The following is a 23,034-nucleotide window of genomic DNA, read 5'->3' on the forward strand; positions in this document are numbered from 1 at the left end:
CTCTCTACCTCCCTCGAGGGTTTGGTACATTTCCAGAGCCCCGTCTGCTCGAAATGGCATAACTAGAACACCATTATTCTTGAAGCTTTGAGTGTTAAGTCGGGGATTCTGATGCGACACATTGAAGGGCTACGAAACCTTTCCAGGGCAGGACTGAGAGGAATATAAACACGGCGTATGACCTACGAAGGCAGTGAAGTGAAGAGGGTGAGTGACTTCTTGGCGAAGCGACAGCAGGCGACAGCGACAAGCTTCAAGCGCGAAGATTAGATCATCGAGGACCAGAGCATCTGGTACCGTGTTGAGTGTGCAGCGGATGACTTAACAAACTTTTTACAGTTCCTCAGAAAGGGTGTCATTCATTATAGGAAGGTGGATGTAATCAATGGAGTCATACAAATGGGAGTTTACTTTATAAAGTATGCTCCAGTTAATCTGAACATTCTGGAATTAATTGCAGACAGTCATATCTTCAAAAAAACTGCACAAAAAATATACTATACCTACCTTGTTTTATACCCATTACAATTAACGACTTATTAGAACCAGTATTTTGATATTTTAATGGCTTACTGATAAAAAGAAAATCAGTAAAAATTAAAACAATGTACAGATTATTTTGAATGCAGCATGATTTTACTTTCCTTACCTGAATATCATGAGTTGTGCAGCTGAAGAGGTAAGCCTGGCCCTCCGGCAGTTCAGCAAACGTTGGGGCATTGTTGTTCACATCGTCAATGTGCACGGTGATCATGGAGCGGACAGAGTTGCTGATTGTGGGGTCTGCACGCAAGAACCATTCAACTGCTTACATGGCCCACATTATAATATTTTTTTTTTTTTACATTTTATACATATACGTTTCTCTAGAAATACTTTCTAAAAAATTTTTTTTTTAAATTGGTTGTCTGTAAAGTCGGTTTACGAATGATAGTTTAACGCGACGTCATAACAAAACATTGATGAAATGATTGCATACTTTATGAATAAAATTGAATCATTTTTATTTTAATAATAAAAGAGTAAATACTTAAAATTATACTAGTAATATGATTTTTAAAATGCTGAAATTGTTGTTGTAATAAGCAATGAAAACCACATTAACTTTTCACTTCACTTTATAAACAGTCGAGTGGAAGAGAGATAGATGCGGTGCAAGCGTACAATGAGCGTAATGGGACACAGCGTAACGGAACAATGTGCGTAAGGGGACACGGCGTAACGGAAAAATGTGCGTAACGGGACACTTTTACATGCATGCAGCCGGCATTCATCGATTTATTAGACGTCACGTCAAAAAAGTAATGTAACATAAATACTTACCAACTTATGCTCTACCAACCCATCCAAACACTATTTTTCATCCCTTGCACTGGTCGTATAAAAAAATTTTTCATATAGGTTTAAGGTAATATACAAATGTTTATTAATAAATTCTGAAAAATTAGATACTAAGGAAGTTACATTTTTTAAAAATCTCAACCCGTTTTAGAGCCAAAAGATTCAGTTAAATTAGGAGTTTTACGATAAATTATTATAGATTTAATAGTATATCTATTAAAGAAGTAATGACTTTTATTATCTTGTTATTTAACTTTTTAAATATTGTTATTTCCACCCCTTGCAGTAACGATGTGTTACATAAAATTTACTTTGAATAAAAGAGTTCAACAATATTTAAAAAGTTAAAAATAAACATTAATTCAATAGAGTACATGGTAGAGAAGTTTTATTTATTTTCTTATTTCAAGCCCAGGTTTTTTCAACCTCTTGCAGTAATGGTTTGTATTATCAAAAATTGTTTCAGACAAACATTTTATATAAAAATTATAATATTTACAAACTATTTGAACAAATTTGATGAGGTTCCTACGAGGGAGTTACAAATTTTTTTTGTTATTCAACCCCTGTTTATTCCACCCCTTGCAGTAATATTTGGTCATTTAAAAAAATATTTCTGACGAAATTTATAGATAATACTTTAAGGTTTTACAATATAACAGAACAGATTTAATAGTGTACATGGTACGGAATATATTAAATTTTTTTTTAAATTATATCCTTTATTTATTTATTTAACCCTGTACAGCAATGGCTCGTCTTATTGAAAATTCTTTCAATTTTTATATAAAAATTATAATAGTAGCAAACAATTAGAACGGATTCAATAGTGTTCCTAAGGAAGTTATGATTTTTTTTTTTTAAGTTTTACTCCTCTATATAAAAAATTTTGAGTTGACTATGGTTTTGGGCTCTATGAATCGTGAAATAAAAAACTATAAAAAAATTTCGGACGTCGCACCATGGTAACGGCTACAATAGGTAGTATTTCTTTGAAATCTACCTAAAAAAGGTCTCAAATAAATTTATTTTATTTTCAAAAAATTTTTTTTATTTCATTAGAAAATCACCATATGCCTTGTGCGGTTGTTTTGTACTTTTTCCACTCAAACAACAAATTCTTCCAACCGCTTCCAGCTACGGGAAGAGCTTAGATGAAAAACTACATGCCCCTACACTGCGTCATTTATGCCAATTTGGACTGGTTCCTGAACCTGCATGGGTGTGATAGAAGAGACAAGATAACACTTTGGAATGCGTGAGGGGAGTGAGAGAGAGTGGTGTACACGAAATAGAATTTCTGTTAAGTTCTGCAATAGATAATGATTCAATTTTTTTTGGTGTGAATACATTTTTAAAATTGCTTTTATAGTGGGAGGCAATTCAAAAAATGAATGATAACAAAATCGGGGGATACAGTTTGGTGTTGCAGCTACATATCTATCATCTCCAGCCAAAATTTAATTACACCATTGGATAGCTAAAGGATCAGAGAATTCGTCACGCTAAGTGAGGACTGTGACTCATCGCGCGCGGTGGAGGGGGAAGTGCCGCCATTTTGAGGTAATTTTGCTGCATTTCGAGATTTCCATTTAGTATAACTTTTGACTCTGAGAAGCTACGACGTTCGTTTGAGCTTCAATCGTCAGCTCTCGACAAAAGATATTCCAATTGCATATATAAAACATTTGTGTAAAATACTTAGGGTGATAATATATGGTGTTAGAATAAAAAATACATAACCATAAATATATAATGTCAGCTTATACACGTCAAAAAGCAAAATCCAAATCCAAAGATCGTATAAGGTTGGAAAGGGCTTCCCAAAAGCAATCGAATGATACCAATAAAATACCACATGACCAAGTGAAGCAGTGCCAGGAACGTAGAAGAATGAATGCGGCCAAGCGGATCAATAATGGTGCCAGTACATCTGTGGTTGAAATTATGCAATTGGATGATGAAATCGCTTCTATATCGACGCCAGACTGTGTAGGCATCGATTTTGTACGATCGTCGATTATGAAGACACATTGGGCAGCAGCTACTTCACGTTTCACTACGTTTGTCAACAATCCATTCGGACATAAGTGTGATGTGTGTGATCATATGTACAAAACACTGCCGTGTCCATGACACAGGCACAACCCATTTTTTTTTTAATTGGAAGTTATCAAATTAAAAGGCACATAAAATAAAATAACCTCTCTTTTGTTGTCAAATTTATAAAAAAAATAACCCCATTTCTAAAAAAAACCTCCTTCTTTCAGGTCCCTACTCATTTATAACTTTTAAATGAAATCAAGGAGTATTTTAATGAACCCATATACAGGTTGTTATCAAAATTGTATAGTAATTGTGCTAAATTAATCAAAGTTCAAGCAGAATACTTGTTCTCTGCTTAAAACTATTCTCAGGCCAATATTCTAAGACACAAAAATAATGGTTTAGATGTTGAAATGCTACACCTCTACCCTGACTGTATTCCTAGTGCACAATAGGACACGGCCAGTCCCTTATTTTAGGAAATGGATTTTGGTACCCTAACTGTTGCAGTTCTGTTGTCAAAACTCCGCGCGTGCACAGAGCTCACTTTTTCGTTGATTTTGTCCAGTTGGCGGACCCACATCTAGCACCATTATCTCATATGTAGTCATTTTTGTGATCATCGTGCGACGTGCCATGCATGTTGGTGTGCCAAATGAAACTTTATGATAGCTTAACTATCCTGGAATACATTTTGTACACTTTACAGTCATAACAAGAAATAATTGCAACTTAGAAAGTACTTTAGAAAAATAGAAACAGTTCAATTTTTGTGTGACTGAGCCGTAACAATTGTGTCAATAGCTGCAAAAAATCCGCTAGAATGCGTCGACACCAGTTTCTACCCTCGTGCTGAGCACCGTTTATTAAAACATTTGCCCATTTATTTGCTTACTAGAAAACGTTGTCCCAACAAGGTGGTGCTTATTCGCTACCTTACCCGAATGACTTGAATTACAGGTGCAGTGCTTGTGAAGTTACTAAGTTAAATAAGTGCTACTATAAACCTTTGGCAGACAATGCTACTACCCCCTACCCATCTCATCACAAAAAAAAAATCACGGTTCCACACTCTTACCTCAGCTCATTTCCCTAAGTTATCTAATTTTTTTTCCCTTGCTTATCAGTCTATCTGGAAAAATAACAGATATACTACAATACAAATTACTATAAAAACTCATTAACACAAACATACTTGACATGCAAAATTGACTATAAAATGTTTCCTGCACAATATACACTGTTATGCATAGTTATAATTTCCATAAACACTACGTAACCAACACTACCAAACTCAAAAAGAAAATTAATCTGTTTTGTCAATTTTTAAAATAATACAGTACTGTGGAAAAGATTAAATCGTGATTAAAAATAACACCAAAAAGCATGTCATATACCATATAACCGAATTGTAGATTAATGTACCATAAAGCATCAAAATGCAACAAATTTTCATGAAATTAATCAGCATATTGAATCAAAACTCAACTAAGATTACAACTATGTAATCTTTAAATATATTAAATTCAATTATTGTAAATTATTTAGCATAAAATTAGAACTAAAATGTATGTACTAAATAGGTTAGAAATTTTTTTTTTTTTAATATGGCAACTGTTATTAGTAACTAATAGTAATAATAGTACATTTTTCAAACACATATACTTGCTGTTTTATGTGTATTATTCCCAGTAGCTTGACATGTTTATTACAAATTATTATATTGTAAAAGTGATCATGTGTCAGTCAAAATGACATTGGTAAAATATGTATCACTGAACAAGTTAGTTTCATATTTGTTGAAAATGGTGGTATCTTTAAGAATAAAACAGAGTTAACTAAAAATAAAACCCATAAAATCTTGTCTCTAAGCATTACCAATTATTGATTGTGATCTGTTTAAGGAACTATAGATATCTGATTCTGCCTAATATTAATACACAGTTGCTTGTATCCCTACGTTTAATTAATGTTCAGTAAAAACAGTACTAACATCACTTTAATTTATGATAAAATTACATGCTGTTCTAATAAATTGAGATATTCCACAGTACGTAAAATTACTGTCACTGTTTTATAATTGTATATTCTCAATTTCCCAGTATTTTCCTGGTTTATAAAACACCTATTTGATTCCTTGAGTTTTCTCTGTTATCCAGATACCCTGAAAGTCATGGCTGTGTCTCCGTACCAGTCTGCCTATCCGCGAAGTTGTCCCGCACCATCAGTGGTATGAGGTAGCTCAGTGTCTTCGTCTTCACCAGGTTTAGCGGCTCCCCGCCGTCCAGATTCACGATCAGTTGGCCGGTGTTGATGTCTACGCTGAAGAACTTGCGCACTTGCCCCGTTGCGTCGGCCGTATACTCTATCAAGTAGTAGCACGTGTGGAACGGAACTGAAAAACAAGTGTTTTTAAAAGAAGAATAAGTTAAGCATAACTTCATCAAGTGTCTTAATAATTACTGGCATCTCTGTCTTGGTGCCTGTTGGAACAGGTGCTAATTAGGCTTTGATGTTTACTCTAAAAATCTCTTAATATTGAGGGGCCCACCTAGCCAGGAGCGTATTTGTGTTAGTGGGCGGGATGGTGAGTATGACGCTTGCTGGTGCTTCTGGTGTGGTATTGCCTCTAAGAGCAAGGCTCTCAGGGAATATTCTAAGTTTTTAGTTTATTATATCATAAGCTTTCAATGTCGATTCCGACATACTCCTCGCTTGCCGACTGGAACAAATCAGTTTTAACTACAAGTGTTTTAAATGCTATTCTAATCAGTATAAAGATCCACTCTCTTGGCAATTTTCGGGTCTAACAATTCTCTGTTGCCCAGGACCGGCGCGTCCATATAGGCGAACTAGGCAACCGCCTAGAGCGCCAAGTAGCTGTGAGCGGCGCAGCACAACACATAACAGCTGATATAATATGTTTAACGATTATTGAAACTAGATGAAAATGGATTTTTGTAACAGTTTGGAATGTTTATATTGATATTAAGTAATTATTTAAAGTCCACGGTGATCTGTTTATGATTTGTAATCTTAAGCTTACGTGGTGTATTTTGAGGCAAGGAAAATTTTTTTAGGGATGTCCGGCCGGGGGGGGGGGGGGGGGGGGGGGGGGGCATTGAGGTTTTTCGCCTATGGCGCCAATTTACCTTGCACTGGCCCTGCTTTTGCCTCCTCATCCTGGATGTTACATACAAACAACATGGCAACAGTAAAAAGCCATTAAATTGCATCATTTATCACTAAATCTTAGCTATTTATATACACTCTGCACTTGCAAAATGGTTATATACTAAAAAAAACATGAAAAAACATAAATTATTTATAATACTGTGTTCGCAAATGAAAGAAACATCTTGTCTTTGTTTTACCTGAAACAACGGAAATTTAGAATGAAGTTTCTTGCTGAGCGCCGATAAATTATTCTAAGAGTCTACATGTGTACATTTAAGTTAGAGGAAATTGGTTTTCGTTATACGAAAAATCTTGTGCAGTTTACACAATGAACATCTTGCTAAATTAAATGTAACACAATGACATTATTTTTTTTTAAAATCTGAATGGTATTAAAGTTCAACAGTGTTTTTTTTTTTTGCGGCTTCTAGGCAAATTTGTACATTAAACATTGAAACACTTAAAGATTTAGATTTTGAAAGTTTAAAAAAAAAAATACCGACAAACTAAAAACAAATACACGCTTATTCTCAAGTCTACTCTGCATTTTATATAAATATATGTTATAGTACATAGTTAAAAAATTAACATTGGTTGATTTAGCTCAGTGGTTCTGTGACTGCATCACACGTTGAACTGCTGCGTGAGATTGTTTTGGGTTCGGTTCTCCAGCACGGTGAAATTTTTTGATAATTTAAAATTATTAAGTATTCATTTTCATTTACAAAAATAAAAACAAAAAAATAAAAAAAAATTAGGTGGCTTTTTATTACACTTGAATATAGCATTACTTTATCAGAGCAATCTCTGGTAATCACTCTTAACAAGATAAACCCTTTCAACATTTCAACTTAATTGTTTTAATAAATTTGAAGTCTTTTGAGCATAGTTTAAAACAAGATATACATAATTTTTTTTAAAAATTTAATTATCTACTAACTAAAATGTTAAATACAAAAATAATAACACTAAACAATATCTGAGTAGGCAAAACAAAGTTAAAAAAATTTTTTTTTACATACATTAAATCATTTTTAAGTCTTTATTTTATTTAAAAAAAAAAAAATCTACTTAATTCTGAAACAAACAAAAACATGGTTTAAGGAGAGACTTGAACTCACCAAATATTTTCATTGTGATTACAATTCCATGACCTAACCCACTCTGCCATTTTTTCCTTGAACAAATACATTAGTAAACTATCTAATGTAATTAGTCTTATATACTGAAATAATAGGTAGTATAACAGAAATCCATAAACGTATTGAAACTTATTTAAAGAATAATGTAAGTAGTGAGTAAACAATGAATCAGTGGATATCCATTTTGTACATTACTACTGTCACTACACTTCCACACTGGCAAGTGAGTTGCAGATTGTGTTGTCAGGGCAATGGCTCAGTGTATTATTTTTTTTATGTACAGTTAGTTTTTTTTCGTGCTCCGTTGTACGAAATATAGTGTGATTTTTACATAAATAAATAAAACAGGTAATACATAGAACATAGTGTATAAATTTCTTCTTTCTTCGTGACCTGCAACCTGTATGTTCCACTAATCACCAAATTTGAGCTAGCCGGAGGTGGTGAGTGGTGACAAAATGAAGATAAAAGTGTACTGGAAGTCCCTTGAGGTTTTGAAGAACCTGTATAAGATGTTTAATGCCTATATATTATTCCAGAAACAAAGGCATTAACCATTTTCACTTTTATAAAACTAAAGTTTAAAAAAAAATTCTAAAATGATTTTGTAAACAGACACAACTTTGATATCTTAAGCAGTTATCAAATTGCGTGATTTTCATGAAGCTCCGCCCATTGTATGTCGTATTTGTGCTTAGGTAAGTGGGGGCCTTTAACTAGATTGCACTATTACCTAGGTACAAGACACCCAGAGATAGGTATTCTCTATGATAGTTCTTACCACTGAAGTCAATATCGTGGCTTTCCACAAGAACCACATCCGTTCCATTGGGAGACAGCTCCTTGATGTGCACGTCGGGAAGTGAATTGTTGATGAGTGGAAAGTTGTCATTCTTGTCTATGACAGTTAGGTTCATCTGTAACAACGTAAAGATTAAAAAAGAAAATTAATTCAAAGTGGCACATAGATGTAACCAAGAATTAAATTTTACTGCCTTGTAGATGCAGAGACAACAATCAAGTTTAGAAAAGTTGTGAAATTTTCTGGCAAAATAAGAGGGGGGGAAAAAAAGAGTGCCTCTTGTAAAACATACAATGACAAAAAACCCAACAAGTTATTAAAATGACGGTGGGCAGTGACAGGTGACACAATTTATATTACTTTCATTTATGTTTCAAAAAACATACAAGGCCACAAAAAAAAGTTAATTTCTGTTAGGTATTAGGAAGTAGGACGTGCTACAAAATACAGATACATACATGCATAACAATGTATGTGAACAAAACGTGCTCTATTAAGACGCAATAAAAAATCGGAACAAGTCCACAAGACAGTTACAAATATAACATGAACCGTTATGATTGGTACCTCAATAAACGCAGCATGAAAACAAGTACTGGGAGTATACAATATGTTTCAGTAAAATAGAAGATTTTAAAAATACAGCAGTAATAAAGGAGTATAAAACCCCAGCGGGCTGCGCAGGCCATATACAAAATGATTCAAACAAACAAAACAATTTAGACTGAATGTAGTGACCGTAAATTAAATGTTAAAAATAACATGAGACCTGTAAGCAATTATCAAATAAAACATTTCTACTGTATATGCATGAAGACAAAACACAGCTATCTGGGGGGGAATAAACCCTAAATATTAAGGTTAAACTAAACTTCTGAATTGGCATGCATACTATACCATTACAACGGTGACAAAAACGTTGTCTGTGGCAGTGACATTGTATATGAAATACTGGTAAACTTCGCAGTCAATATTGAAATCTCCCGTGTATATTTTGCCACTGGTTTTGTCAATCTTCACAAATTCTGGCTGTTCTGTAGCAGTCTTATTCAAGGATGTAGAAACAAGCCTAGTGTAGAAAAAAAATCATGAGTACATTTCAGCAAAGTGATAAATTAAAAATCTCAGAATTATTTCAATTTTGAAGCACTCTAAACAAGTGATGGCCAACTTCACTATTTTCGAGGGCCAGGTATCATTTTTGAAACTTATCTGAGTGCCAGACAATATAAAGAAATACTAAATTTCTTACTACATATTTTTAATACCATGTTATTCTGTAAAATGAACATTTAAATATAATATGTGGCATGTGAAGAAGAAGAAGAAGAAGAAGAAGAAGAATAAGAAGAAGAAGAAGAAGAAGAAGAAGAAGAAGAAAGGGAGGAGGAAAGAAAAAAAAAAACTTTTCAAAAATAGTATTTGAAAATGTCAAAATAAATCTTTATTTTTAAGAAGTGCTGTGAAACAATGTATGGATTATGGTTCAAAACAGTGTTTGCTGAGAAATTATTCGACATGTGTAAACAAAGATGGCTTGTACACGTTTACAATTCAAGAATGGCAATTCCAATACCAAATTAATGTGTGCGACTGCAAGGGAAACAGTAAAAATAATCCACTTTATGTGAAGCCTTACATTATTGCATTATTTTATTTAAATTACATTTGAAAACCTTGAAGTGAGTTAAGATATAAATTGATTCTGTCACAATATTACAAACTTTATTTGAAGTGACAACAATGCTCTAAATAAATCAAGTTTTTGTTCCTATCTAACTTTACCCTGTTGGTGAGATATTTATTAATGATGTTTTGATGTATTAAAGTCAAAAATTTTTTTAAAACACAGGATTTTTAAGTTTATATGTATGGCTGGCACACATAGCCAAGAAATTATGAGAGTTCAAAGTACGTAGTGATATGAAAAGTTAAAAGGGTACTCATGGATTTTTAGGGATATGGCAGACACTTTAATTTTTTCAGTAATATTGGCCGAAATTGAATTGCGTATTGTGAATTGGCAGAAACGCAGATTCAAATACCGGCAAAATTAGCTTCTGCATATTTATATAGATACAGCTCTAATTAGTATATTTCAAAACTATATGCAAATAAATTTTTAGTATAGCTTTGAAATTATTGTTTATTTTATTAATACTTACTCAAGGCTGTACGTAACGTCATTATTGCCTGGGCCATCTGCATCTGTTGCAGTAACAGATGTAATGAGCGTGTCTGGATCCGTATTTTCAGCTACACTTGCACTGTACTCTTCCTGCTCGAATATTGGAGGATTGTCGTTCACATCGAGTATCACCACGGTCAGCAGTGCTAAAACATTCCACATTTCACTTTTTAAATACCTCAGGGAACAATTAATTTATTTCAGCTAACGCTTCTACTAAAGTAAGTTGCAATAGGCCCAAATAATTTTTTATTCTTAATGTATTTAAGGAATTAGTGAATTAATTATAAATGTCTTAGTTAACTGATTCATGTTAAATAGTCAGTATTTAAAACTCTGCGCTACAGCCTGGGGGAATGGCGCACTTACAAAGAGGCAGTGGCGGGATTAGTATCCACTATCATGGAACATCCTGCTGGGCTGCACTAGAGTGCTGTAGCGGCCAGCCACACCAGAGCTAGCAGTCCCAGCTAGAGTGACTAACCCGTCTCTTTCCTCTGGCCAATAAGGAAGCTGCATTTCAAGGATGAGCAAATATTCAATTTACAACTACCGTACATATTTTCCAAAATACATATAAAATTATTGATCCTGATTCGAGAACTACATATATCAGTGTATAAATGTAAAATATATAAAAATTAAAAAAGTTGACTGTAAAACTCTGCCCTCAAAAATGAAATTTGGCTGCAGATGTGGGACTTGGGATTTTCAATGAGTGTTGGTTGATGGACCAGGAGAGCCTTGGGTCAATGAACAGGCTTCCTCGAGGGGGAAAATGTGTGAAGAGAAGACGGAAGTCTCTAAACTGCCACGAATGGGTACTGACTTGTCCGACCTTCAAAGGGTTGGCACTGTAATGTGTATTTGATTCGGTTCTGGGACCATGAGCGTTAATGCCGACCCCAAGAATTTGTCTCTGCCTTTGGAGAACATGGGGTTTGAATCTGAATCATAAGTCTGTCCGTTATATTCTGTAGAATCCAAAAAGTAAATTATTATCACGTTACATTAATTATGAATTGGACCTCCCACAGCCAAGTTTAACGAGGGGCCATTTTTAATTAAATTATTGTTTCATTTGTCTGATCCCACAATCAAAGTCTTGTGATTTTTACCCTGAGTCTATCCGGAACAAGGACGTGAACAGTTAAAAGAACGTAATTGACGTCATTCATCAGTAGGGTGGGTTAAAAATAGTGTACTAATGATAGTGCCTGAAATTGTAAACCTCTAAGGTTACGGTTCGTGAGTGACTGAAAAACCAAGGGCCATTCTTCTGCAACTGAGGGTCAAGACGCTGAAGAAGATGCCGTCGACTGGTACCCAAGAATCAACATCCACGAAACGCCTCTTTCGGTGGCCAGAAGGTCGCCGGCTAGAGTTCAGCAGCTGCAGTCCATTAGAAAAATGACCTCAGAAATGGCCAGGTGACAGAGAGACATCCAGCCCAGCAAATAAGTAAGCCAGTTTTAGTAAATTTCAATGGCAGCCAGCATTTAGGATGTAGCAGTGAGCAGAAGAGGATAGTTTTCAGGCGTACAGGTAGAGCATGCCACTACATGGAAAAAAAATTAGTATGTATACTTACTCCCAACCATTCTATTGTAAAAGACAGCAGAGCTTCTTTGGAAACGTCTGATAAATCCCAGTTCGGAAATAGCACTCAACACGAAAAGGTAATTGCAGCAGACAATGTAAAAATGAACGCAGCAATGTGACTGAGAGAGTTAAAATAAAGGTCTAGAAAAACCAGTTACTAACTGAAGATCGGAAACATTACATGCGGTTTACAAAGAACACGGAAGACAAGATTCACTATCGTTAGACTATGATATAAGTATGGTTTTATTATTTTATACAAATTACTCTTTGCAAATTTGATTTCTATCTCTATGATTTTATTAAAATAAGCTACATTCAACCAAATATTGTAGAAGAACAATATAGGAAAGCGACACTGCCTTACTTGATCTGTTCTGATTCTGCAGGAACTTGAACTCCGTGGTGTTATCGGTGACTTTGACACTCAGGAACACGGTGTCAAACTTGCCCCAGTCCATGTTCTTGGAGGGGAAGATGTGGCGCTCCTTGACACGCACGATGCCACTCACGTTTCGCTGAGACGCGTCGTTCGACACAGTGTCGATGTAGAAGCAGCTGCACACATCACACCCAATAAAACAAGTTTTCAGCCATCTTCCCCTTTCAGGCCATGGGCTGTACAAAATTTTCAGTTTAATGTGTTGGCTTGTGTGATGAATCTCGAAAAGTCAATACCAAAACTATCAAAACTGAACTGTGATGCATAGTTCGAACTATGTTACATAATGGTGTGTTCGAGTCTTCAATACCAATCTAGTTTAGATGGCATGAAACTAGGAAAAAATGAGAGAAGCATAATGCATATTCCGTAGTATGGTTAACTATAAAATAAAGTGTAACTATATTTGTGAACACAGGTTTCCATCGATTTGCAGCAAGACAAAAAAGAATGCAACCTTTTAATATCATTAGCCATACATGCTGTATTGCATTAACATATTCATAAAACAAGAATGTAAATTAATGTAGAAAATTCTGTAAGTATGAAATATAATACTGTATTGCTTGATACATGTGAGCTTTATAATTCAAATCTAAAAAAAATTAACATCACCCCCCCCCCCCCAAGAGGGGAGAGAACCTGTTATGTATTGAGACTGTTAGTTTTAAGTAGAGTACATATTTAGTTAGTCTTAAGTTGGTAGCTAGGGTGTGCATATGTGGCAATATTGTGAACAACCTTTGTGATGTCTTCCCTTGGGAGGACAATATGTGGACAATGAATATGTAAAGACGGTGACTACGATAAATTTGAATTGGAACAATCATGAGCGTGGTTAGGGGCAGTATACAACAGAAAGCATTAAAGATTATTCCTCTTTTAAAATAAACATTTAACTGACCAGATTTGAAAGCTCGTAAGTTGCATGTGTTGTCACTAACTTTTGGAAATCTTTTGAAACAACTACAATTAACTAACTTCATCATTTTTCAAACCTTAATTTATTAAAAGCAATGGAAAAATAAAAGATAACTGTTTATTACTTAATGGTTAAATGTTTTTTTCTATTGTATAGGATTTACGAAATGTAGATGCTCAGGTATAAGCAGCATTAAAAACTTTTATTGGGTTGTTTCTTTTTTGAATGGTTTTCTAAAGGCCCGTCTACAAGTTGTATCCGACACACTGGTCACTGACTGGTCCAAGTGATAATGTGGACAGTAATCCGAATACATTGGTTAACATGAACTTTCTGACCCAGTATGGTCCCAATATGTTTCCCTTGGTAGTACAGAAGAAGAACACTCATAATCGTTTCGGTTCTTGGTTTGCATTTCAAAAATGTGCTCTTAAACAGTAAAGAATGGGCAAAGTGATAAGGAAGCCAAGAAGACCAAGACAATTTTTGATAAGTGCATGATAAATGCGAGAAAGCAATATAAACCATACATAGAGAATCACTTATTTTGGCACTCTTTATTTACTGCGCATTAACCTCTTAAGAAATCAGTAGATTCAGACGTCGCACTTTCAGACAGGGCAGTTTTCCATGCGACAATGTGATGTCATTCACGTTAGGATGACAAGGACTGCCCACAGGCTTGGGTTGTTGTAGACATGCCCACAAGCTCTCACTGCTAAACCTATTTGCCTGATGCATCCAATTCACTTTAAACCTAGAGTGAATCATACTTACGAAAGAGAGCAGCTCATTGGTAATGCTAAAATCAATGCAAAATAAAAAATAAAAATTCTCCAAGAACTCACTCCTCGTAATACTTGGAATCATCGCCTCTGAGAGCCACGCCCAGCTTTGACGCATATGTCTTGTCCCAGTCGATGCTGAAGAAGAGCTCGGCGCCGGTGTCCGGGTCGGTGGCGGTCAAGGTCACCACGGTCGTGTTGCTGGTGGCGTTCTCCGCCACCTGCGGCTGGCTGCCGTCGTCAGGCTGCAACGAAAGCGACGTGGGCTTGCATTTGCACCGACACACTTTGAAGCACAGCCGGTTGGCTCGTTCCTTACACTCTGCAGCTGTGCATCAGGGATGTAGTCTTGGGGGGAGTGGGGGGCCATGGGGTGCAGACCCCACCCTTCCTGATTTACTAGAAAAAACAATCAAAGACAGAATAACAACCTAGATACATAAGGTTGCAGAGATGTTATTAGGGAAGGACTATTGTAATTCTTAGTGTGCTACAATAATGTATTTCTTCCCAATTATAGTCCGACATGCTTCACGTACACAACCAGACGTTTTTTTTTCTCTTCTTTTTTTTAAGTAGTCTATGTTTAATGCCTGTTTGCACTCATGTTTCTTTAAGTATGTCTCTCAAAAAAAAATTGACGTGTTTCATGTATTTAATAACATTATGAATAACTTGTTTCAACGTTCTCAAGAAATAATTTACTTAAAAACCAAGTTGTTAAAAGAATGAAAAAAATTGGTTGTCTGTAAAGTCGGTTTACGGATGATAGTTTAACGTGACAACGTCATAACAAAACATTGATGAAATTATTGATTCAGAAGAAAAGGAAATATCATATTCAGCCTGAGACTGAGCCGTAATAGGTTTTTGCAACCAAACCATTTAGGCATTAAAAATATTATATTCTTTGAGGAAGAAATTTTTTTTAATTTTTCTATCTTTTGTGTGATAAAATCTACCTCTGCATACTTTTATGAATAAAATTGAATCAATTTTATTGAATTATCACTATTTTGTATGGATACAAAGGAGTGAAATGAAATGTACAATTTAATTAATAAATTTACTTTTATTTGCATTCAATAATTCAAATATATTTATTACTTTTGAAATGTTGCGTGCAACGTATTTATTTTTACAAGTACAAAAAAAAATTCACAGCTGCCGAGATTCGATCCGATAACCTTTGGATCAGAAGTCATCCACGCTAACCACACGGCCACGAGTCCATCTTGAGAATAATTGTTTCAGATGGTCTAAATTAATAATATTCCAGGCACAATATTTGTTTGAATTTCTTTTAACTAGCATATTCTCTGTTGGACTCAAAATATTTACACGCTCGTGGGCTCATAACTATAATACGGTGTGTGATTTAGTTGATCAAATAATAACTCATGACAAATAATTACCAATTTCAAACTAAAGCGTGAAAAGTATCATACCAGCAATAAATATTCAGTTACACAGCTAAAACAATACTCATACAACACTGTTTAAATATACTGATTTACACTAGTAATTAAAATAATACGTATTTGTAAGAACGCCATTTCCTTGTGAATATACTCCCGCGGCGCGGTGCACAACAATAACCTCGAACCAGTACGCCGCCACGTGCCGGCAGAGTTCTCTGTACCGTCCGCAACATACCAGAGAAATGCCACGCATGTAGTGGGACATCCGTAGTGGGTCATCCGTAGTGGGACATCCGTAGTGGAACAATTTTGTGCGTGCAGCCAGCGTTCATCGATTTATTAGACGTTGTCACGTCAAAAAAAAAAAACGACAAAATATAAAATATATAATTTTTTACTCAGGCCAAATAACTACTAAGATTTCTGTGTGTAAACATACTGGTTCTAAAAGTTCACTATTCCTTGTGATTTAAGTGTGTCAATCAATTTTCTTTTAAAAATCTATTATAAAGAAAACTTACTCATAAAAAAAATAATATAATGGTTATACTGACCCCTCCTCCACAGAATCCTGGCCACGGCCCTGTGTTCATCCTGCGTGTGTATCAGAACAGGACTTGGGATTCATGCATTGAGGGTGCAGAACTGTGAAACTGCTCGAAACTTAAATAGGCTGCCATTGTGTAAGACCTTTTACAGCACCAATAGAGCCGTTTGTGTTCAATATTTCTGGGTGGATTCGGGCTGTTAACCTTCGTTGCCAGGTCCCATTAATACAGTGGTTCTCAAAGTGTGCACGAGGATGCGCCCTGTGGCATTCCAGACAAACATGTGTCCAGATATAAATAAAAATAAATATAGTTTCTCTATTATACCATTTCATTATGGATATACTGCTCTTTTTGTTAACACATCATTATTATACGTTCTTTGATTGACTCTATTAGCTCATATTTCTCATGAACACAAAGAAGAAATAAACTTATGTTTCACTGTACTATTTTTTTTATCGCATAACTTTTCTCTGCAATATATATGTGACTTAATATTTATAACAACATACTTCTCAGAAATTTGTATGAAGTGCACCTAGAATTACTGCAGAGATTTTTTAAACACTAATGCTCATCTGTAATTTTTCTTTCAATAGAGCAGCTCGTTACAACTTGCTTTGAATACCATTGTACTGTATGTATTAACTAATTTTTCTTCGGTATTCCAGTTAAAACTGTTCAAGCACCGTTTTTGCAATGTTTTTTGGGCATTGCAATATGGCAATGACACGGAAAAAAAAAGTGACTTCAACTACGTCACAGCATGCAGCCTTGTGACGATTCCTAACTCTGTGAATATTTTATAATCCGCAAAAATGCCGGGTCAAATATGTCTCACTGCATCCTGCGACGCGACTAAACTCGAAACCAAGAAATTTTTTTTTGCACGTGACTAGGTATCAAAGCAGAAAAAACACTGCAGCGGAAGCCACGCACCAGGGATATGACGGGGGGCTCGTTGTTCACGTCTTCGATGTGGATGGTGAGCTGGGCGTAGGTGCGGTGCGGCTCGGGCGTGTTGGAGTCCGCCGCCAGCACCTGCAAGAACACCTCCTGCTGCTGCTGGTAGTTGTAGGGGTTCTCCATCGCGACGGTGACGTTCCCGGACACGGGGTCTATCGCCAGCGCCTTCTGCGACAGTGGCAGGAGCGTGTGCCTTCGCCCAGTCGAGAGGCCAGGTTAGAGTCAACGATCCGAGTTCGTGGTAGCAACACTTTTTTAATGGTGATCACAACATGCACAATGCAAATAATTAAAAATGCAAAAATAAAACAAAAAAAAACATGTACTGCACCTAAAAATAGGTGCCTTGAGCCAAATGTGGAGAAGAGAGAGAGAGAGAGAGAATGAGAGAAAGAAGGCGAGAGCGAAGGAGAGAGAGAGAGAGGAAGAAAGGTGAGAACGAATGGAGAGAGGAGAAAAAGGCAGGAGAAGAGAAAGAATGAGAAAGAACAGAGAGAGAAATGAGAAGAGAGAAAATACATACTAGCTCAACTAACCATTCAAAGTATGTATATTGACTTACTGGACCACTAGAACACAATAAGAATTCCTTATTTTGCATGTATGTTAACTACAAAAATAGTTAAAAAACAGCAAATATAAATTAAATTTTTCCACAACTGATTATCTTAAGATTAAGTTCATCTAATGAGTTTAAGGCTTACAAAAATATTGGAAAATTAAAACACCAGAACGGTATTAACTTGTCACAAGCAGGTGTGTTAATATTAAGGTCAGTTTGAGTGAACTTAGTTTATCACATCTTTGAAAATCCCCAAAGATATATTTTTTGCAAGGGAAAATTCTAGTGCTAGGTGTATTTTTAAATACTTTGGCAGAACACACAAGTGCAATAAGAGTGTTATCGCAACTGCTTTGAAAATGAAGAAAATTCTTATTCTATGCTGTCTCTTAAGCCAATATTCATAGATGCTCATTGCAGTATAAAAACTTAAACAAAGCAACATGAATCAAATTACTAATTATTCATCCAGTTATTATCTTAGAGACCTTCTAGTCTTTCATCAGACATATTATCTACAATATGTAAGCAGACATTAATTACGTACATTAGAATTTTTTCTGCACTAAAATTTGCAGGTATACAGTGATAGCATGAATGTACAATTGTAGTTTATCAAATATATTATAAATATTAAAATTTTTCTACACGCTATCTACAAGATGTAAATAAATAGTTTTGTGTATCAGAATCGATCCAAAACTAATATATGTATATGTATAGTACATATGAGATAACAATGGTTTTGGGATCTAGAGCTCATAAAAAAACTAGTGGAATTTTTCCATAAGTTACACCATGGTAAAGACTGCAACAGGTAGTCTTTCTTTGATATTTACCTTAAAAACAACTTAGTGTACTTAGATACTTAGTAAGCTAGAGCATGCAGGAGAGAACTTACGTCACAGGATCCGTATAGTTGAAGTCCGCATCGGTAGCGTGACAAGTGATGACAAAATCCCCAACTTCTGCATCTTCCCTCAACGTCGTGTTGTACTCGTTTTTATCAAACACCGGGTATTCGTCGTTGATGTCGTTCAGATGTATGATCACTCTGGTGTGGTTTACGTGGGTTGGATCAAAACTTTCAGTTGCTACTATCTGCAAAGTACCACAATAACTGACCACACGATTCTCAATATCACACACTGCAATGTAAATTATGATGAAAAAGTTGCTTTGCTTTAAGTGAGGTGTTATTTTGAATGGCTATAATTTTTATTTGTTTTTGAAACTGCCATTTTGTCACATTGGTAAAGGTGATTAAATAGTTACCTGTAGGTCTACTCAAAGCTAAATACATACACAACAATAAATATTTACTTTATAGTATTGATGTCTAGTTAAAAGTACATCTTTGACAAATGTAATTATTCATCATTAACTTGGGCGCCACCACATGGCAAAAAAATTTTTATTCAAATGTTCTGAAAAAAGTGTTGAAATTGGTTCACCAGGTATTTGTAGCTTTTCTGTTACAGATCAAAACTCACTAACCAAATTAAATTTCTGTCTGAGCTGTGTTTACTGTGCAAATGCTATAATTTGCTTATGAACGACAAGTTATTTCAAGCCCAAGACAATTCTAAAGCTGCCATCAGTAATCATATTAATGCATTAACAATAAAACACTTGGAAAGCAAATGTAATAAAAATTACGCCAAATAGAAAATGTTAAATTAATTATTAAAAATCATATAGTGATGAGCAAATCCATTCATTAAAAAGTTTAAACATTACAAACATAAAAAATAAAAACAACTTAATATTAAAAAATAAATAAGTAGCAGGATTTATATTTATGTTAAGTACTTCGAAAGGCCTGCATTCTAATTGTCATTTGATAATGCAAGAATTGCATGTTGGAATTCTTAAATCTCCTTGGAGGCCAATTTGTTTTTATTGCACACTTAATAAGCTAAAATGGATACAACCAAACTGGATGATACCAAAACTAACGTACCATATTTGCAGCCACAGACAACCGGCTATATGTGTGAGATTTTATTGCACAAAATGCTGATAAGAGACATGATATTTCTGGAGAGTCATTCATTTTCTGTTTCTGCGAGAAACAAATTAATCGCCATAATTCCGTAAATGGACGTCTCGATCAGTAATAATCACGGTAAATCCTCAGCACCTGGCAGCACGGCAATTCCACGCGAGAAGCAGCAAGTACAACTCACCTGCATGAACATGTCCCTCCAGTCAGGATCTTCGTAGTCCAGTTTCGTGCCGTTCCTGATGGCCAGCGTGAGCTCGACCGTCTGGTAGCCGCTCGTGGGGACGATGAGGAAGTTGTGGCTCCACCCCACGGCGCTGCTGTTGTCCGGGTCGTTTTCGAGGGTGAGGCTGAACGTTCCATTCAGACCCTTGTTCAAACGTGACAGCATGCTTTAGTGTTTGGTGCACAACTTTGCGATGTTACCAACACAACTGAATCCGCCCATGCAGAAAGGGATTAAGTCCATAATTTAGCAATATTGAGTTTGCTCTTGAAACACACTCAAATATATAATATACACAGTGTGTCCGTAAAGTCATGGTGCACTATCAACCGGTCACAGGAAAGCAACGAAGATAGATAGATGTAAATGTGAAATCTTTGCCAAATTAAAGGTAAACTTTCCAAGAGTAAACCCTCCAAGGTAAACTCCAAGGTAAAATATATATACGTACATGCATATACACTGAGGGGAATGTTAACAGATATCCAATGGTAATAATCCCATGTGAATAAAAAATATTTTTTTAATAGGTTTGTTTAAAATATGACCTTGAGAATATTTTTTCAATATTAAAAATTTAGTGACTGTAGACTTTTTAACATTAACTAAATCAAAACATTTTAATTTCTTAGTTTCAACAAGTAATAAAAAAGTTAAAGATTCGTTATCAAAGAACATCTCATTGTCATGTGAACAGTAAAGCACTGTCTTGATATGTTGATGTGTACTTATGGACTCTGATCATAATAATAGGTACTGCTGATTCATGCACCTACTTTATGCAACAAAGACACAAAGCACATAAAACTTACCTAAAACTATGCTTGTACACACACACAAAAATGAGTAATCAACTATACAACATACAATTACATTGAAGTAACAAATATCATAAAGGTAATAATTCAGGAGCATAATTTAAGTTTAATCTCAAAAAAAATCTTTAAATTTTAATACTTACAAGATCTGGATCCCTCACGGTGATGGTGTCATTCAGCTGAAGTGTCGTGCTTCTCTCGTCAATGTAGATCTCCAAGCGTTTCTCCTCGTCGGCACCGATGGTGAAGTTCGGTGTGTGGTCATCAATGTCCAGTACCATAACGGTCATGGTGAGACTTACGTTGTATTCTGGGAACTCTTTCTTGTAGGCCAACACACTGAAGCTGAAGTAGTCGCTGGCCAGAATGTCCCTATCAATGTAGTGAATTGTCAGCAGGCCGGTGCTTTTGTCGATGCTAAAGTACTGTTCTTCTTCTGTGGAAAGAAAACAAAAAATTACCATTGAAACCCTTTTCTTCCATTTCCCAAGGGAAGTAGAAATATGAATGAGCATTGAGCTAGTACCCAAGTGGTTTGAACCCCACTATGTTTATGATTACTTGTTTATTCTCGTTGGATTCCCACCAACAGTTGGGGAAATTTTGAGGCATACACATAAAGATACGGAGTACAGTGTAATCACTGCAAGTAGACTCTCAGGTAGGCATTAGAAGCAGAAAGGAACCACCTGTAGGGTGTTTTATTTCTTTATTATTTACTATTGGTTACAAGACATAATAACACGTTCCAGTTATGATCTATTAGAGGTCCGCCATTACTTGAATACTGCTCGCCTTCATGTCTGCCAACTTCCAATCACAACACCATCCCCTAACGAATAACGCACTGTCACAGCGTTTGACAAACTAGTCTCTCAATCTTGCAGGCATTCTGATTTCCCGGCCACTCTTTGTGTGCACCGGACACTCCACAATTGCTCCCTTGTTCTCACGCTCACTCACAGCAGCCTCTCCCTGCTGGCTGACGTTTTCTTGTCCTCCACTCGACGGCTCCACAGCAGCATCTCCCTGCTGGCTGACTTTTCCTTGTCCTCCGGTCGACTGCTCTTCTCCCTGGCCCCTTGCTACTTCTTCTGGTGTAAACCCTCTGAAGTTGAAGTCTAGGCTGGACCGTCTACCATGCTTCTCCACAGGCAAAGCCGATGGTCTCAGATGTACAGAGTTTCTTCTGACCTGCCAACCCTCTTGATCCCTGACCACATACGATCTTGGTGTCCCCGCTTCTCGCACTACTTCTGCAGGTTCCCACTGTCTCTCTCTATATAGCAACACTCGGTCCTGCTGGTTGATCCCTCTTTTCATTTTCGCCCTTTTATCGTGCCACTGCTTGCTTTTATCTTGCCTGTCTTGTAACGCCTGAGTTACTTTGGTGTGTACTTGAGGTTTTAACAGTTTCTTGCTGACTGGCAACTTGGTCCGCACACACCGGCTCATGAGTAGCTGTGCTGGTGACACTCCCACTCCCGACAGGGGAGTATTTCTATACTCAAGTAGCATGACTGACAAGTCAGTTTTCAGATCCAGGCATCTTCTGAGCATGTTCTTTGCAACTTGCACCGCCCGCTCTGCTTGCCCATTAGACCTCGGGTAACCTGGGCTTGTCACAACTTCAAAATCCCAACATGCTGCAAATTTTTTGTACTTGTATGAATTAAACGGCATGTTGTCAGACACAATCACTTTTCGGACACCGTGTGTTGCAAACACGGTCAACAGTGCTGTCGTTACACCCCCAACTTGTTTGTTTTCAACTAGTACTGTCGTCCCCAGGCCGTGGCTCCTTCCCGGTCCCCGACGTGCGACTATGAATTTAGGTTGGAATTATTGTTGCCGACTAACTCAGTGAGAGGTGGGGGTTCGTGCCTACTGTGGCCGGGACCGGGAGCTGGGGAGAGGGGGAGGTGATGAACAGGGCAGGAGTATGGGAGTGGAGATCGAACCAGGAAACGTCCGCTGTTAGTCTACAAGATGTTTTATTTAGCCCTTTTCCCTGAGCGCGCCTGACCCACAACGATGT

General features: G+C 36.2%; 1 protein-coding gene across 3 annotated transcripts in view; it reads right to left on the bottom strand.

Annotated features, from left to right (window-relative positions):
• The window catches only part of LOC134537738 (cadherin-23-like), an 84,847-nt gene that overhangs the window by 34,907 nt on the left and 26,906 nt on the right, over positions 1 to 23,034 (bottom strand). For all 3 annotated transcript variants that reach the window (XM_063378498.1, XM_063378499.1, XM_063378500.1), the window contains 11 exons: positions 21,140 to 21,432; positions 20,137 to 20,322; positions 18,849 to 19,048; positions 17,359 to 17,578; positions 14,511 to 14,692; positions 12,666 to 12,856; positions 10,674 to 10,842; positions 9,406 to 9,577; positions 8,488 to 8,623; positions 5,579 to 5,782; positions 650 to 783 (listed from right to left, as the gene is read on the bottom strand). In XM_063378498.1, coding sequence (XP_063234568.1) covers positions 650 to 783; positions 5,579 to 5,782; positions 8,488 to 8,623; positions 9,406 to 9,577; positions 10,674 to 10,842; positions 12,666 to 12,856; positions 14,511 to 14,692; positions 17,359 to 17,578; positions 18,849 to 19,048; positions 20,137 to 20,322; positions 21,140 to 21,432 — 2,087 coding nt within the window. The remainder of the gene's footprint in view (positions 1 to 649; positions 784 to 5,578; positions 5,783 to 8,487; positions 8,624 to 9,405; positions 9,578 to 10,673; positions 10,843 to 12,665; positions 12,857 to 14,510; positions 14,693 to 17,358; positions 17,579 to 18,848; positions 19,049 to 20,136; positions 20,323 to 21,139; positions 21,433 to 23,034) is intronic.

Source organism: Bacillus rossius, chromosome 12 (assembly GCF_032445375.1).
Source record: "Bacillus rossius redtenbacheri isolate Brsri chromosome 12, Brsri_v3, whole genome shotgun sequence".
In the NCBI taxonomy this organism is placed as follows: Eukaryota; Metazoa; Arthropoda; class Insecta; order Phasmatodea; family Bacillidae; genus Bacillus; species Bacillus rossius.